Source organism: Galeopterus variegatus, unplaced genomic scaffold (assembly GCF_000696425.1).
Source record: "Galeopterus variegatus unplaced genomic scaffold, G_variegatus-3.0.2 Scaffold307, whole genome shotgun sequence".
Classification (NCBI taxonomy): Eukaryota; Metazoa; Chordata; class Mammalia; order Dermoptera; family Cynocephalidae; genus Galeopterus; species Galeopterus variegatus.
This window is the reverse complement of record NW_007726418.1, coordinates 503,125-521,226: the sequence shown is the minus strand read 5'-3', so window position 1 is coordinate 521,226 and position 18,102 is coordinate 503,125. Positions and strand designations below refer to the sequence as shown.

General features: G+C 45.0%; 1 protein-coding gene across 1 annotated transcript in view; it reads left to right on the top strand.

Annotated features, from left to right (window-relative positions):
* Positions 1-18,102, top strand: part of CDCP1 (CUB domain containing protein 1) — a 117,032-nt gene that overhangs the window by 78,460 nt on the left and 20,470 nt on the right. The window contains exons 3-5 of the mRNA XM_008567289.1: positions 5,996-6,205; positions 11,064-11,426; positions 12,376-12,744. Of these exons, the coding sequence (XP_008565511.1) occupies positions 5,996-6,205; positions 11,064-11,426; positions 12,376-12,744 (942 nt within the window). The remainder of the gene's footprint in view (positions 1-5,995; positions 6,206-11,063; positions 11,427-12,375; positions 12,745-18,102) is intronic.

The window sequence follows — 18,102 nt, the reverse complement described above, 5'->3', positions numbered from 1 at the left end:
TCGCTGACAGTGACCTGGAGAGTGAGCCCCGCAAGCCAGGGTTTCTGCAGGAGGCCCTTCTCCCGAGACCTGGCACTAGCCTTTCATTCCCAGCGCTTTGCTCTAAACTCGACCACAATAACCTCCCCTGCCTACCCCCCACCCCACGCCATGTTGGCAGACCTTATGAAGCTGTGGTGCCTTCAGCAGCTGAATCACGCCAGTTTCCCTTTCTCAGATCCTTACAACTGGGCACTGTCCAAAAAAATACACCAAAGAACAATACCCCCAAGCATTTCAAATTCCAGGGAACTTTTTGTCTTAAGTTTAAATTCAAACTACACCTTCAAATTATTTTGAAATGAAGAAAGATCTGCATTAATGCAGTGTGCTGGTTGGATCATTTTAAACAAGCACCTTTCCCTTTTGACATCCAGGAGATCCCCTGGAGAGCCAGCAGCTTGGAATATTTTATTTCCTCTTGATTGATTTAGCTGGTGAGAACAAACTATTCTCATCAAATAGTTCCTGGTTGTGTGTGGGATTCCTGGGGTGCAGCTAGCTCTGCAGAATTGTCATTTATCACACCCCAGGCTCTGGTGTCAGACTGCAGGGGCACAAAACCTGGCCTCTCCTCTTACCAATCATCTATACCTGGGCAAGTTACTTAACCTGTCTGAGCCTCAATTTCTTCATCTGTAAAATGGGGATCAGTACTAGAGCCTACTATATGGAGTGGTTGTGGGGATTTATAAATACTTATGAAACATGAGCATGGAGGCTGGCACACACCAAGCACTCATTAAGTGTTCATTGTTATTATTTAGGCAGGCCTGGTATCTGATTTCAAAGAGTTCCCATCTAATTAGGGAGACTAATTAGTCCCTGAACCAGCAACTTGTGTTCTAGTTCTTTCTTAAGTGAATATGGAAATTAACTATTTCCAGGTAGGCAGATATGTGGTCTTCCTGTCATTGGTGAGGCTTACATCTCAGTTTACCAGTCTGTAATGAACCTGGCCAAGTTAATGACAGATGGCTTTAGGGCATCTAAACCAGTTGTTCCTCCACTGCCTTCAGGCTTCACTGTCTCAGGCCCACTGGATCAGTACTACTCCAGGTTGCGTGACATGACAGTCTGGCACCTCTTCCCCACATCAGGCCCTGTTAAAATGGGTTGTGCTGGTGGTGATCCCAGCCCCTTGGTATCAGCCAACAACTCCATTCACTTATTAAGAATGGCAGTAGTTCTTCCCTTCTGCTGGGTGACTTGACCAGCCTGGCAGCTTCCATGAAGGCAGCTCGGTGTGCTACCCTGGGGGCGGGGGGGAGGGCAGATGCGCTAAGGTTGAACCAGAAAGTCCCAGCTGCCTCCTAAGCTCAGCAAACTTGGGGAAGTGAGGTCACTTTCCTGAGTCTCAGCAGGGTGCTGGAGTCACATGAGTCAACATGTATAGCAGGGCCTAAATAGCCAGTGAGCAGGGCAAGGGTGAGGCAGGCTTGGCATGCAAGCCTTAAGGAGGCACTCACATTTGCACAGCCCTGAAAGTAAGTGCCTCCTTACATTTGCCCCCTAGAAGCCTTGCTTGCCTTACCCGGTCCCCACCCTTCCAGCCAGAACTCCAGGCTTTAGACTCAGAGCCAAGCTGATGCTAGAGTTTTCTGCTTAACACCCGTCACTGGTGCCCCATCGCTAGTACTTGTGGTTGTAATATGCTACCATTAATAATACCAACAATAGTAACAGCTATTATTGATTGATTACCTGGCACCACTCTAAGCACTTTATAGGTATTTAACTCATTTAGGGCTTACAAGAATTCCATTATTATCTCCGTTTGATGAGAAAAGTAAAACACAAAGAAGCTAAGTAATTTGCCCAAGGAGACACAGCTAGTGAGTGGTAGAGACAAGAATAGATCCTAGGCAGTCTGATTCTAGAATCTGCACTCTTAACCACTGCACAAAGCTGCTGAGATGTGCTGGTTCCACTGAGTGAAGCCCAAACGCCAGGGCCAACAACCAAGCCCTTGCCCCTTCTCCATCCTCCTCTGCCCACCCAAACCAAACTCCTTGGAGTGACTCCCACAAAGCAGTGATCTTCACACCTCTGTGTCTTGGCATCTGCTGCACCTTCCACCTGTCCTTCCTGATGCCCATCTCACCTCCCCGGCAGACAAACTCCTATTCAGTTTTCAAGACCCATCTCAAGTCATGCCTCCTCTGTGAAGCTGTTCTTGACTGCACCTAGATGGTTGATGGCTGACCCTCAGTGTCTTCAGAGTACCTTGAACTTCCTTGGCGCCCTCAAGCTGCTGACTATCTGGTGGGGTCTGGAGGGCAGACAGGCAAATGTGCATTCAACTTACATGAGTTCAACAGCTGCTCCCCTTCAGGGAATAAAGGTGGGGAGAAATAATTTAAATGGTGTGAGGGTCCCCTCAGGGTAGATGTAAGGTGGAGGGTGAATCACTGTCACTTCTGCTGGAGTCACTTCCTCGGGTTCTCATGGTGTGAGCACCCACATTCTAATAAAATGTATTTTGCAAACCTGGCCCCTAAAAGCAAATCACTGGTTTATTTGGTGCTCAACCCGAGAAGCAGGAATCTGTTCCATGGATACGGGAAACACCAGCTGGTAGATTTGAGAGAGGGATGTTGGTCTGCAATGTGACATCTTCCTAAGAGAGGACAGGGCTATTTTGGCCATAAGTGGCTTTCCCCTTATGAGCTTGCTTTCGCTTCTGACTCCCGTGCAAGCCGTGACTGATCAGCCACTCTGACTCACATATACTTCTTGGTTTCCGCGTCTGTCTCCCTTGGCATCCTGCGTGCTCCTCCAGGGCGCTGAGCGTATTAATATGTATCTCCTCATATCCAGGCTGATTCCAGTCCCTGGCTGGGAGCTGCTCAGTCCATCTTCATTAGACAGAGATAGTGAATGAGAGATGGGTCCCTCAGGAAATGGATGCAACTGGTCATCACCCATCTAAAAATTTTTAAATCATATTTGTCAGTCTTTTAAGCTGTATTTGACAAATCTGGAAGAAAACGACTTCCCTGGTGTTTATCAGGTGGAATCCCCTTCCTTGCATTTGTTTCCCTTGCTATGATTGAGAACTGCAGAGAATATGATGGCAGGGAGAAGTAGTAACAGGGACGTTTGTATAATATCCTATGAGATAGTGATTAATGCATGGTGAATAATGAACGGTGATTAAAACAATCGGAAATTCCCACCTCAGAAGGCACTGGTGAGGCGGAAACTAGCAAAGGCACCCTAATATGGAGAGGCCGGGAGCCAGGAGAGCTGAGGAAGGGAGCTGTGACTCAGGAGCCCGAGCCTGGCGCTTTGGCAAGCTTTCCTGAAGGCTCCAAGCCTGGGGGCCCATGCACTGCTGCAGTGGAAGTCGGCTTGGATTTCTCTGAGCCTGTAAGACCTCGAAATCACACCAATATCTGGAGCACTGTCTGCATTTCTCTGAAAGTGGGTAATAGGTCTTCCAAAATATTAGACCAATGAAATACCAAATTCCTGGGAGACAAAAAAAAAAGCAATGTCGAAGAAGAAAACACCATCCATTTTCTTTAAATCACAGTACATTCATCAAATGCTCAGATGTGCCAGACCCAACAGGGGTGGGGGGGGATGGGGGATGGCTGCGATTTTGTCCCACAGTGTCGGTGTTTCCAGTTTCAAGGTGTGATTAATGGTGTGAGTGGGGAAGAGGGAAAAACATGCAAGCAAAATGTCGTTCTCAAACTCCAAGCATTTGTGATTGAATGAGCTTACAATCTCTGTTGCTTTTATCACAATGAAATAAGGACCTGTGGAATGGTGGAGTTGGGGGGTGGGAGGGAAGGGAGTCCATATTTTAAGTATGTACGTGGTCAAACTGTTATCTTCTCACTCCTGCTCTCCCTCTCTCCAGCTGGCTTATTTATCTTTTAGGGTGAGGGGGGCAGTTAAAAATGGAAGTCATGTAAATGACATGTCCTTGGCTGTGACCCTAGGAAACAGCCTACAGTATAAATCATCTCCTGATGCAAAGGTGTGTAAGATGAGCTTTGCTGAGCATGTGTCTTTAGCTTAATGTTGCCTCCAGACTCTGAGCTGGAAGCCAGGTGGGGATTACACAAGCCCTTCTGGTCTGGGTCACCAAAGGATAGATACAAACTGTGGCTGGGCAGTAGTACACGCTGGGTTGGTCATCTCAAAGTCAGAGCAAAGAGACATGGTAAGAGTTAAAAGTTCACCAGGAGTGAGTCATTTAACCCTTACAAGGTTTCATCTTCCTTGTTTGCAAAATGAGTTTGCATGAAAATCTGGGTTATCTAGACATAAAAAATATAAACAACAGAAGTATCAGTATTTCATAAAGGAAAGATTGGTATTTTCAATAATTAGAGTTGGGACAGTTGGCTCTCCATATGGAAAAAATAAATAAAAGTGGATCCCTACCTCCTACTATAGACCAAGAAAAGTATTTCCAATAGAGTCCCAGGTCCCATGTTAGGCCTCCTGGGGCTTGGAACTTTATCATTTTTTAAAAGTTCTCCACAGACCATTTGGAAACTCCTAATCTAAACTGGAAAGAACTCAGATGTCACTCAGCAGGTGCATGGATAGATAAATCGTGCTCTGTTGGGACAAGGTAATACTAGTCAGCAATAGAGAGGAAGAAACTACTGATCCGTGCAACAATGCAAATAGATCTCACAATCACGCTGAGCAGAAGAAGCCTGCACAGAAGAGAATTTACTGTGGGATTCCATTAATATGAAAGTCTAGATTAGGCAAAACTAACAGACAGTTTTCTGGGACCAGGAGTGGAAGCTGACTGTGAAGGGGCTTCAGGGAACTACTGAAGGTGATGAAAATGTTTTTATGTCTTGATCATGGTGGTGGGCACTTTTTAATGTGTATAGATTATACCTCAACAAAGTTGACTTTAAAAATATGTATTTTAAAAAGGAGGGGGGAAAGCATTGCTGGGAAGAAAAGAAAAGCTCTTGGTTAAATTGCTAATCACTTGCTAACTGCTTATCAAGCACCATAGCAGGTCCTGACCAGCTCTTTGTGCCAGAACATGGTGCAACAGAGGCACCAACTCTGGCCACGTGAGTCTATGAGCCCCTGGGTTCCCTCAGCAGGACCCACCTACAGACAACTGTCGTATCATCCGCTGCTCCCAGCCCGACAGCTGCCTGGAGACTCACAACCAGAACCCACATTAGGGCCCAGGCAGAGGCACTGGCTGCAGAGGAGAAAAGTGACTCTCCCTTTTTGGCCTGAAAACACTTAAAAATCAATAAAGCAAAACAAAGAGGAAGAAGATTGGGCTGTTTGTGAACCACGGCCCCACCCTGGCATGCGTGTGCACCTCTGTTTAATAACCAGCCCCTATCTTGCTTGCTTGGTGATGTTTGCTCAGACGTTCTTGCCGAACTCCAATCTGAAGTAGTAGCAGTGTTTCGCTCTAACTTTCCAGGTTCGTTGACACAGTATGCTTACATCTTATTTCTGCAAACATTTCCCGAGCCCCCACTGCATGTGTGCATGTGCAGGGCATATAAAGTGTCCAGGGCAGGAGACAGCAGCTCTTTGCAGATAAACGTGACTCTAGTTGGATGGTTTCTGTGTGTGGACTTTGTTTTATAGTCATGTTGAGAAAAGGTGTGGCGGTTTCCCTGCTGGTTATTTAGTACTGCACAGATGGGGCATCTGAAAACATACTGTTCAAGCCATCTAGGATGTGGTATAGTGTTTTTAATTTTTAGAAAAGTTAATAAGCCAAACAAGGGACTCGTGTTAGTGCCCAGCCACCAACATCCTGGTTCTTTCCCATGGGGAAGGTCAGCATTGGCATTTGGCACCCGCCCCCTTCTCAGACCAGGGGGGAAGGAACAAAGGTTTCAGAGAGGGTGTCCTCCCTTAACCAGCTGAGGGGGACCACAGCAGGCTTTCAGACCTAAATCATCCTGCTCACTTCATTTTTCTTTCTTCCTTCCTGCAGAAGCTGCTGAGATTGCTCTGCCCCAAGGATGCGGCATTATAGTTCTCATAAAGCTAGGGACATCAGCTTCGCCAGTGAAACCCTGTTACATTGTCATTTCTAAAAGACATATAACCATGTTGTCCATCAAACCTGGAGAAAAAGTAGTCTTTACCTTTAGCTGTGAGAGTCCAGAGAATCACTTTGTCATAGAGATCCAGAAGAATATTGGTGAGTATGCACTTGTGAACTGTTCGACCATGTCTCTAAATGTCTGTGCACCTCCCTGCCTCTCTTTCCCATGCTAAGCCAGTCTCTAATGCTAGAGAGAGAAGATCTAAGCTGAAACTTTGCACTCTTAATTTAGCTCTTATGTGGCCAGTTATAGTTCTATGTGAGTTAATTTGTTTAATCTTCAAAACAAACCAGTGATAAGTTCACAAAGAGAGGAGCTTGCCCAGGAGAGGAACCCAGGCACTGTGGCTCTAGAGTCTTCGTGCTTAGCCACCATGCCACAGGGTCTCTTCACAGAGAACCACAGAGCCCCGGGAGCTCTGGATCTTCAGGTCTGTGATGCTCTGTTTCACGTGCTGTGTGGCTGATGTGGGGCAAAAGTCAAGGGCACTGGAAGACAAGAGAATCGGAAGGTTAAGGAGATAAAAGTGGGCCCATGGATCACAATGGGGGAAAACAAAAACCAGCAGCTTTGGAAAGCGATAGAACCGAGTTTGGCTTCAAGCTCCAGGGCTGTTGTTCGTGTGACCTGATCGTGTGACCTCATGTGAGTTATTTAACTACTTTGTGACTTAGTTTTCTGCTCTGTAAAGTAAGGGTCATTGTACCAAACAATAGGTTGTTATGAGGATGAAATAAAATAATGGATTGAAAATGTATGCCACATAAGAATTCAATACACTATAGACATTTGGTATTATTATTATTATTATTCATAATTTGAGCTTGGGATAGGAGATTGACACAGGAAATAATAATAATCAGGCAGAAAAAAGTTACCTTTATAATTTTCCAATCATTTTAAGGTGAGAATACCAAATAGGAATTAATAGATATTTTAATAACAATGAGAACACTATTTGTGATCTAATCAAAGCCACGCTTTAGGAGAAAGGAATTCATAAGTAAAAGGAAAAATAGAGGTATTAAAAAGAAGTTTTAAAAACTACATTTGATGACGAAAGCCAAGACCTGGTTCTCTACAAAAACTAACTAAATAGACAAATCTCTGACTAGTGCCCTGGGAAAAAAGAAAGAGAATATACAGCATTAAGAGTATAAAAGTTGATTTAGCAATATACACAGAGACTATTTCTAAAATTGTAAGAGAGTGTGTACAACGTTATGATAGTAAATGTGAAATTCTGAATGAAACGGATGATATTTTAAGGAAAACGTAATGGCCTAGATCAACTCATAGAAAGGTAAGAAACCTGAATAAATAAATAACCAAGGAGGAGATGGGAAAAAGACAGAGAGAACAGAGTTTGGGTGAGTGATGGCTTTATAGATGAGTTCAATAAAACTTCAAGAAGCAGATCATTTCTATGATATTTAAACCATTCTAGAGGAGCGTTGGCACACTTCCTCTGTCCAAGTTCAGGTAGTAAGTCTCTTAGACCTGTGGGCCAGTTGGTCTCTGTTACAGCTGCTCAGCTAGCTCTGCTGTTACAGAGTGAAATCAGCCATAGACAATATGTAAACAAATGGGCAAATCAATTAATGTAATGCTTTGCCTTATTAGGTTAGAGAGAAAAAAACCACATATCATCTTAATAAATGATTTTAAATGTTTTTAATAAAATACTCATAGTAAACCAGAAATAGAAGGATTTTTTTTTTTTGTCTTTTGTCTTTTTCTGTGTCCGGCAACGGATCGCAACCCTCAGTGTTGCCCCCGTACCGGACCGGGGACCAGCAACGGGATTGCAACCCTCGGTGTTGCTCCCGCGCCTCGCTCAGCCAGTGAGCGGGAACCGGTCTGTATGTGGGATCCGAACCCTCGAGCGGGAGCGCCGCCGCGCTTCCCAAGCGGCGCACTATCCAGTGCGCCACCGGGCCGGCCCCAGAAGGATGTTTTAATTCAGTAAAGTATATCTATCAAGAACTGGTAGCAAATACCATATTTAACAGTCAGACAGAAGCGTTATAGTAAAACAGGGTATGACATAAGGATTCCCATGATGCATGCAATTGGTCACAAGCTTTTAGGATTTCTAATGAAATATTGAGGGATAATCTTAATAAATACATAAAGTATATATGAAGCAAAATATAAAATTTTGCTGAAAGACAAAAGAGAAGACAACTAAATGAAGAGATATACCATGTTCCTTGATTTTAAAAAATTAGTATTTTTAAAGTGTCAATTCACCCCTAAGTTAATTTATCAGATTAAGCTAATTACAATTAAAATCTCAATGAAGATTTACAGAGCTAAGGATAATATTGGTATACTTAAGAATCCAATGGAACGGTATGTTGCTACTAAAAGAATTAAATAAGTCTGTGTATTTGACATGGAAAGATGTCCAAGATAGTTTTGTTCCCTTATAAACAATGTATCTTATAGTAGTACAACAGTTTGTATAGTTTGATTCTATTTATTAAATACACACATAGGCGCACATGCACACACACATATGTGCATATAAATATGTACACATAATCATACAGAGCCCAAAGTCTGGAGGGATGAACACCAAAATGCCCACCTTATCTACAGAGGGGAGGGGAGAGGAACAAGTGACATTCATTTTCATTTTTCCGTTCTTCTGTACTTTCCTTTAGTTTTCACAAGCATGCGTTACTTTTATAATCAGTTAAACCAATAAAGTGACTTTCATCTGAAAAAGGAAAAAGCTAACAAATGACATATATCACAAGTCAAGCATTTGAAAGCATCCGTCTCTCAATCCCAGGATGCTCACATGGTTTACTGTATAGTAAAATTTCATGCTCACAATTTTTGAAAATATCCATTTTTAAAATAATAAGTCTAGACACTGGAATCAAGTCCTGTGGTCTGCCTGCCCCTCATTTTCTTTCCTGAATAAGCATTCTGAAATTTTCACATGAAGTTTGACATTTCTGTTCTCATCCCTTCTTGAATAGTTCCATGCAAGTCAATGAAAGTAGATATCTGCTGGGAAAAACGAGTTGTGAATCACTTAAGAAATGATGCTTCTCCATCCTCTGGATAGGAATTATTTTAGTTATTTAAATAATTCTTGCGCTGGACAGGGTGGGAGAGAAGATTTGGAGGCATGCCAATCATTTTGAATACTCTTACCTGTGTGTCCATCCTAAAAACCAATGCTCTTAACAACAAATGAAAAATTGTTTTCACAACCTGATTCTCCCAGTGTCACATGGCTGGTGGCAGAGCTGAGGCTGAGACTGGGGCTTCTTGACTTCAGGTTCTTGGTATGAAATTAAATGAGAATCCCTCGGATGGCCCAGGCATGTGTGTTTTAAAAATGTCCTCCAGGTGAATCTAAAGTGGAACTAGGGCTGAGAACCACTGCCTTATACGGTCAGGAGGTCCCACAAGAGTATAGAACCCAGCAGGAGCCCATCCATGTTGCCCTGGGCTCCTTGGAGGTATGGGTGGAAAGCTACTCAAGGAAAGAGGTGGCTTGATAAAAACAGTGCAGTTTCCTTGAGCTAAAATAGGTACTATCTTCACCAACACGCATGGTCTAATTTTAGCTGCATTAGTCACCATGTTATCTAATCCTGTTTTGTTGATTAGGCAGTGCAGTGCATTGGCAAGAACACGGGTTGACCAAACACAACCTGGGCTTTTGTCTTGGACTTGCTATGTACTCTCAGTGCTGGTGGGAGTCACCTGGACTCCAAGGCTGCTTTGCAAAAATGAGAGGTTTGTCATGGGCGACCTCAGAAGTCCTAGACAGCTCTGAAATTCTCCCATCATTCCACATCAAGTTGACAGTACTTTCAATACCCCCATAGAGCAGTAGTAAAGATTTGCAGATTGTTGTCACAGAGGCCAGAGTCCATCACACCTTTCAGATCCCACGTGCTCAAGACAACAAAAACCTTAATGTTATGTTGCCTGCCTTCTATTATTTCTTCCATGTGCTTTCCTCTTATTTCCTCCTTGATAGTAACATTTCTTGCTTTGTTTTAAAAGGTTTAGGAAACAAAGTACATTAAAGGATGCTATTAGTTGGTAGCCTTAAAAAAACAAAAGTCAACTGCAGTAGTAATAAAATACCAGCATTAATGCCACGAGGCAGGAAGATAACCATGCTCTCGGGTTCCGCATCCAGGGGCATTTTACACTCAGAGGGTACTCAGTATGTTGATGGGAAAACCAGTTTTAAAAGGTGGATCTTGGCACTGTGCCCTAAAAATTGTGAAACTGTGATTCTCTCAGAATAATGGAAGTAGGATGTCCTAAAGCCCAGACTCCATTGCAGATGGCCTCCCTCTGGTTTCCAGGAAGGCCTGGTCTGAGGCCCACAAACTAGACTCCAGGAACTTAAACACAGTAGTGAGGTAGTGTCTTGGGTCTGGTGCCCTGTAGCAGAGCCTGCAACAGGGAATTTTGTCCCAGTCAGTTATCAAGAGAGTGCCCTCAGAAGAAACCTGGAGAAGAGAGGAAAGCAGGATAGAGCAGGGAGAAGTTCAGCACTGGCATGGTCGTGGCTGCAGTTGAGCCTCTGCCTGATCCCACAGGAGCTTTGGAGTAAGAATGGCGTCCCCTGGCCATGCCACTTGAAGCAAGGAGGTCAGACTTTTTTGCTCCTGCATTGGGCAGTTATTGGCTATCGGCTGCCACTCCCTTGGGATGGGAGTGATGGGCAGTAAAAACCTTTCAGGCTTTTCTGGTCCAAGGTGGCTCCCCACAGCTGAGGTGCTTCTCCAGAGGAGGGTGCGTCTGTGAGCCATTGGCCACCAAGACTCACAGCAGCTGGGGGAAGGGCACACCCATCTGGCGCAGGCCACCTGGGCAGAGCCCGAGAGATCTACTACAGGGGTCTGAGGAGGAGCAGTGTGTGTCCTTGTGGCATCTGTGATCAAAATTGCTTTTGTGCCTGTGTTTCAGACTGCATGTCAGGCCCGTGTCCTTTTGGGGAGGTCCAGCTTCAGCCCTCGACGTCGGTGTTGCCCACCCTGAACAGAACTTACATCTGGGATGTCAAAGCTCGTAAGAGCATCGGTCTAGAGCTGCAGTTCTCCATTCCTCGCCTGAGGCAGATCGGGCCGGGCGAGAGCTGCCCAGATGGAGTCACTCACTCCATCAGCGGTCGCATCGATGCCACCGTGGTCAGGATCGGCACCTTCTGCAGCAATGGCACTGTGTCCCGGATCAAGGTGCAAGAGGGAGTGAAAATGGCCTTACACCTACCGTGGTTCCACTCCAGAAACGTCTCTGGCTTCAGCATTGCAAACCACTCTTCTATAAAACGTGAGCATGTCCCTCCCCTCCCCAATGTTGGATTAGGTTGAAACAGGCAAAATCATCATTGTTCTAGGTCAGAAATGGTCAAGTGTCAGCAGTTCTATATGATTCAACCTAACTAACTTAAAGGAAGATCCCACTCTTCTGTAAGTGATGTGGGTCAGTCATTCCTACTGATCCACAGTAGTGAAGTGAACCCCTCCTTCTCTATTAATAAACAAACAGGGCATAGCTGTCTTCTCTTTGTTCTTTGTGCTTGTGACATTTGTTTTTAACAAATGACATGGGATTGGTTCTACAGACCCACCTTGATGGCTCGGTTTCTGACTTCTTTGCCCTGTCTTCTATCTTTCACATTTTTTTCTGACTGTATCTGTGGTGTGACGGTGCTGGATCACACCGGCTCATGAGAGCTGATTGTTAAATGTCCAGGAATTTTTGGAGCTGTTATTAAAAATAAAATTAAATAAACTTTTAATTAAATTACCTTAGAAACAAATGTAATAGATACTCAAAATTCATCACTTCCTAATTGTTTTACTACATTTCACTCTTACCTATGCTCTTGAGGTTACTTATGTCTATTGTATCTATATGGTGGAGATACAATATATATCTGTGTGCTGCTGCCCAACTTCACATTCAGTCACTATGTGTTGGTAGCTTGAAATCAGCCATGGTGGGAGTATTCACACCAAGGAAATGGGCAGACACTACACATTAGGGCTTTTTTCTCCTTGAGGTGATTTATTAAACATTCACTCGCACACCACTGCTGTATCTTCATTTCCAGTCTCTGCCTTGACTGTAAACGTACCATGTTCATGAACCCACTGCTCAAGACATGGGAACTGCAAACGTATTTTCTCTAACACACCTGCCCCTCAGCCACAGACAACCAGGACAGGGTCTAACCACCTCCTATTCCTTCTGGTTTGGGCTCCACTCCCAATAGGACTGTGCATCATCGAATCTGTGTTTGAGGGTGAGGGCTCTGCAACCCTGATGTCTGCCAACTACCCAGAAGGCTTCCCTGAGGATGAGCTCATGACCTGGCAGTTTGTTGTCCCTGCACACCTGCGTGCGAGCGTCTCCTTCCTCAACTTCAATGTCTCCAACTGCGAGAAGAAGGAGGAGCGGGTTGAGTACTACATCCCAGGCTCCACCACCAACCCCGAGGTGTTCAGGCTGGAGGATAAGCAGCCCGGGAACATGGCCGGGAACTTCAACCTCTCCCTGCAGGGCTGTGACCAAGATGCCCAAAATCCAGGAATTCTCCGGCTGCAGTTTCAAGTTTTGGTTCAACATCCACAAAATGAAAGCAGTAAGTGAGCCCCACTTTCCTTTCCCCTCATCCTCCAGCACCTTCTTTCTTTCCTGGATAGTCTGTTTGGGGTGAGGTTCCCTTCTGTTTCTCATCTGTGGCTTCTAGAACCCTTGGACTCTGGACACTGTTTGAGTTTCAGGAAGCAGGTGGCTGTGCAGTAAGACAGGCTCGTTGGTGGACGCTTGACACGCAGCTCCACTTCAGCACCATAACAAACACACGTGATCTTACATTCAAGGTGATAAGTTGTTTTCAATGAAGGCATTGGAAGGTCACCTTTCAGATCTCACATCTTGACCTTGCAATATGAGTCAGGATGTCACCAGCACCATCAGCAGTGATGCTAACTAACACTGTTTTCAGCTGAGCACTCCCTGCCATGGGCAACTCTGCATGCCAAGCCCTGCTCTAAACCTGCCACTACGCAATCTCAGTTAATCCTTATTATAAACCTGTGGGGAGGCAGGAATTATCTTCCTTTGCTGATGAGAAACCGGAAGATTCAGAGAGGTTATGGAACTAGACTAACTAACATCACACAGCTTGTCAGGAGTAGAGCAAGCTCAGAACGCAGAGCTTTTGCTCTGGACTCTACTGAACCCCAGGTAGGTTGATGAGAATTAGGTTGGGCATCATTCCACAAATGTAACTGAGGTGCCGTGAACCTAGAGGAAAGGAGTCAGGGCCAGGACTAAGACGAGGCGAAGTGGCAGGGTGCAAAATTTAAGGAGGCACCACTGTACAAGCTTAGCCCCTGAGAATGAGCACCTCCTTAAAGTTTGCTCCTGGGTGTCTGGCTCGCCTCACCCTAGTCCTGGCCCTGAAGGGAGAACTGTGGACTTTGAGATAAAAGGTACAAAGTGAGTCCAGAGTGGCAGTTCCTGGGGCTCATTTATGAATTGAGGTATATGAAGGACTTGTGACAGGTGGTCTTGAACCGGGATGTTTCTGATGTGTGCTGAGGATGGGCCCTGTCCAGAGGGGCTGATTCTCATTCTTGTTTTTAATATTATTTACTTCTGGGAAGAAGGCAGAGCCAGGCAGAAAAATTAACTGGGACTGTGGAATGGTGTGTTGTTTATTTTTGTAGGGCTGATAAAACCTGAAAAGTGACAGTATGGGATCCAGGCAAGAGATTGCCCAACTGGTGCTGCCCTGGGAATGCCCTCTCCGTGCCAACTTTAGATAGATAAATAGATAGATAATAGAGAGATATGTGTGTGTGTGTATTTACACACATGCATATATTTGTGTGTCCATTGAGACATTTTGATGATTTGACTGTCACAGTTGTATAAGCAGAACGCTGAGGGGCTGGCCGGTTAGCTCACTTGGTTAGAGCGTAGCCTTGTAACAGCAAGGTCACAGGTTCAGATCCCCATACCAGCCAGGTGCCACCAAAAAAAATAAATAAAAAAGAAAAATGTTGAAAACAGCTGTAAAAGGATTTAGGAGTGAAGTGGGTTTGGGTTTTAGAGGACAGAGGGGTTTGTTTATCATCTCAATCATGATGAAGGGCTGCCAAAAACCTCTGATTAATTCTGTTCCCTGTAATATCAGCTGTCTTGTTTCCAAAACTAATAACTTGTTAAACATGCTATAACCGCCATCAAGAAGAATATGGATTTAGTTCTGAGATACAGAGTGATTAACTGTAATTTAGAGGTATTTAGCAGTGTCAGGCCTTTAAGTAAAATGTGGTTTGCATTTTTCTAGAAGAGTGAGCGGACGTGGCTGGCAGAAATATCTTTGGGGATAAAATTAGGTTGAGTTGGACTCTCTGAGAACTGATTTCTGAGCAGGTGAACCCCAATGTGAACCCTAAATTTCAAGGGCTAGCCCAAGGAAGCCAGCAATGTGCACCCACACATTTGTCTGATCTGTTCTTAACAATAAATTTTTGTGAGAAGCTTGTTTTACAGACAGGATAGCTCAGTGCTTAAGGGCACCGGCCCTGGGGTTGGCCTGCGTGGATTTGAATCCTGCTTTCTCTACCTATTGTGTGACCACAGACAAGTCCCTTAGTCTCTGTGTGACTCAGTTCCTCATCTATAAAATGGAGATGATGGAACTGCCCTCACAGGGGTGTCATGAGGACACTATGAGGTTACATAGCGCCTGGCAAGTAGTAAGCGCTCTTTAAATTGTTATCCTGCAGGGTCAAGGAAGGGACACAGGGTTGAAAAAGGTACAACACTTGTCCCCAGAGATTAGACTGTGGCTCAGAAGCCATATGACTTGTAGGATGCAGTGAGTCACCCCTGAAGGCATTTCAGTGGCATGTGGGTGGGTTTAGTGGCAGGACGGCAGACCGGGGGCTGGGAGGATACCGAGAGGAGAGTCCTGGCAGAGTCTGGCCGTTCTCGTTGCCACAGAAGGGTCTCTATGTGCTGTTTCTGCTTTCTTAGCATTGGAGGGGAGAAAGAAGCAGCTGAGGGGAGAGGGGCTTCAAGGCGACTGAGTCCTTTGGGCTGGAGCCCTTGCCTTGCTTCTCCCAAGTGCGCTGGAGGAAAACCTCCTGGGACTGATCCCCCACTGAGCCCTCCACTGCTGCACCTCCTGAGCCCAGGCCAGGGCCTCTTGCCCTAATCTGACCTTCCTTTGTCCCGAGCAGCAGGACACAACTGCCCAGACCAAAGCCACTACCCCAAGAGCGTCCATGTGGGTGGTCTGCATTCCTCACACGCCATGTTGTATTTATCCATCTGCATGTCTATGTCCCACTAAACTCCTAGCAGTCTACATCAGTTTCTGGCACATTTCAGGCCCTCCCTAAATCCTTCTTGCACCAATCTCAGGAGGCAGCAAGTTGTCCGGTGTGGCTTGAGAGCCAACACCCCATCCGAATGCACAGCCCGCCTGAAGGGGCAAGGCAGAGAGGATGAAGCGGGCCCCCAGGGGAGTGGAGGCTTGGAAAGCCAGGCAGAGGCAGAGCCGGAGACCTTCTCAAGACAAAGAGGGTAGCTGTCGCAGGAATCAGAAAGCCAGAGCCTTGGCAAGGGTGGAGGGGGCTGTCGGAGGCATCCAGCCACCCAGCCCCTTGTCATCCATAGCAGGACCTGATCCCAGCAGGCCCAGGCTGCAAAAATCAATTTCTGAATGTGGGCAGTAGGCAAATGTTACCTTGAACCTAATTGCCCCCCAAAAACCCCACAAAAAACTTACCATCAACCCACTCTCTACTTTTTGAAAAATATCAAGTAGGTTCAAACTAGATCCAGTGGACTCCTGCATGAAATATCTTCCCATGCCTTGACCACGAACATCCTGTGTTTTAGGATGAGTCATGTATGAGCTGCCCAGGACCTGAGGAACAACTAACGTGGCCAGCTATGAGCATACATGTGAGCACTGATGGCTTATGCTGCCCAAAACGTGCGGCCAGCGGATGTCCGAGAGCTCGGTCCATGTTCCTCTCCACCAAACAGATCTTGTTTTTAAGTGCTCCACAATGCATTCCCTTCTGTCCTTTTTTGAAACTGAGATATTACCATATCATACCTCATATTAATACCACTCATACTGTGCACTTTGTTTCTCTCTTTGTAATATAATTTCTGAAAGTTTCAAGTGGCCCTGATGATAACGATCTTAGGAGTTAATAGTATTCCACCTCTGCACATCATTCTCTTTAGCCAGAGCCTGCCAGCCTCCTGCTAGCCTACTGCTTTATACATCCTTCTCACTCTTTTGGAAAATACAGACAGACATATAGACAGATAGATAGACAAACAGATAGATAAATAGACACACAAATAGATTTTTTTTGGAACTCTTGAGAGTAAGTTGCAGATGTTACATTACTAAATACTTTGGCGTATATTTCCTAAAAACGAGGGCATTCTCTGATGTAACCAGTATAATTAGTAAGATGAGGAAATGAGCATTGCAATAATACTGTTGTCCAACCTACAGATTTTATTCAGATATCACCAACTGTCCCAATACAGTATTCCCCCCTAATCTATGGTTTTGCTTTCCACAGTTTTAGTTACCTGTGGTCCAAAAATACTAAATGGAAAATTCCAGAAATAAACAATTTGTAAATGTTAAATTGCATGCCGTTCTGAGTATCATGATGAAGTTTTGTGCTGTCCCGCATGGGACATGAATCATCTATTTGTCCAGGGTCTCCACGCTGCAGATGCTCTCACCCGTCAGATCCATTGTCACAGTATCACAGTGTTTGTGTTCAAGGAACCTTTATTTCACTTAATAATAGCCCCGAAGTGCAAGAGTGATGCTGGCATCTTATTATAATTGTCCTATTTTATTATTAGTTCTTGTTGGTAATCTCTTACTGTACCTAATTTATAAATTAAACTTTATCATAGGTATATACGTATAAGATAAAACATGGTCTTTTTTTTTTTTTTTTTTTTTTTAAAGATGACTGGTAAGGGGATCTCAACCCTTGGCTTGGTGTTGTCAGCACCACGCTCAGCCAGTGAGCAAACCGGTCATCCCTATATGGGATCCGAACCCGTGGCCTTGGTGTTATCAGCACCGCACTCTACCGAGTGAGCCACGAGCCAGCCTAAAACATGGTCTATTTAGAGCTCAGTACTATCGGTGGTTTCTAGTATATATTGGGGATCTTGTCACAAATCCCCCACAGATAAGGGGGGACTACTGTGCATTTACTTGCTCTGAAAATACCAAACAGACTAGTATCTTCAAAACACGTGGGTTTCTGGATTATCATGATTCAGACAGAGTAGATGAGTGTGAGATTCCAGCATGTTACGTGGGTGCTTCCATTCACCTCTCTGGGTAGGTGCTGGTTGTAGGAGTATCACATCGCTTCTGTTTTGGCTTTCATAATCTCCAGAAGCCATCTGGAGCCCTTAACTAATTGTTGGTTTTGTTTCTGGTTTTTGTTGGGTAACTCAAACTCTGTGAGTCTTAAATTTGCCTGCTGGAGTTGACACGTATTGTGGCCTTTGACTTATTCCCTGAGAGCCCATTTTCACTTTAAAGTAGGAAATCTCTGTCTATAGATACCACAAAAATGATTAGGAGCCTTTATGAAACTTCAGGAAATAGCCTAATCTTTTCAAAGCTCCCCAGTGTGGCTTTTAAAACAGTGTCAGTAGGGGCCGGCCCGGTGGCGCACTGGATAGTGCGCCGCTTGGGAGGCGCGGCGGCGCTCCCGCCCGAGGGTTCGGATCCCACCTACAGACCGGTTCCCACATACAGACCGGTTCCCACTCACTGGCTGAGCGAGACGCGGGGATCGCACCGAGGGTTGCAATCCCGTTGCCGGTCCCCGGTCCGGCAACACTGAGGGTTGCGATCCGTTGCCGGACACGGAAAAAGACAAAAGACAAAAAAAAAAAAAAAAAAAAAAAAAAA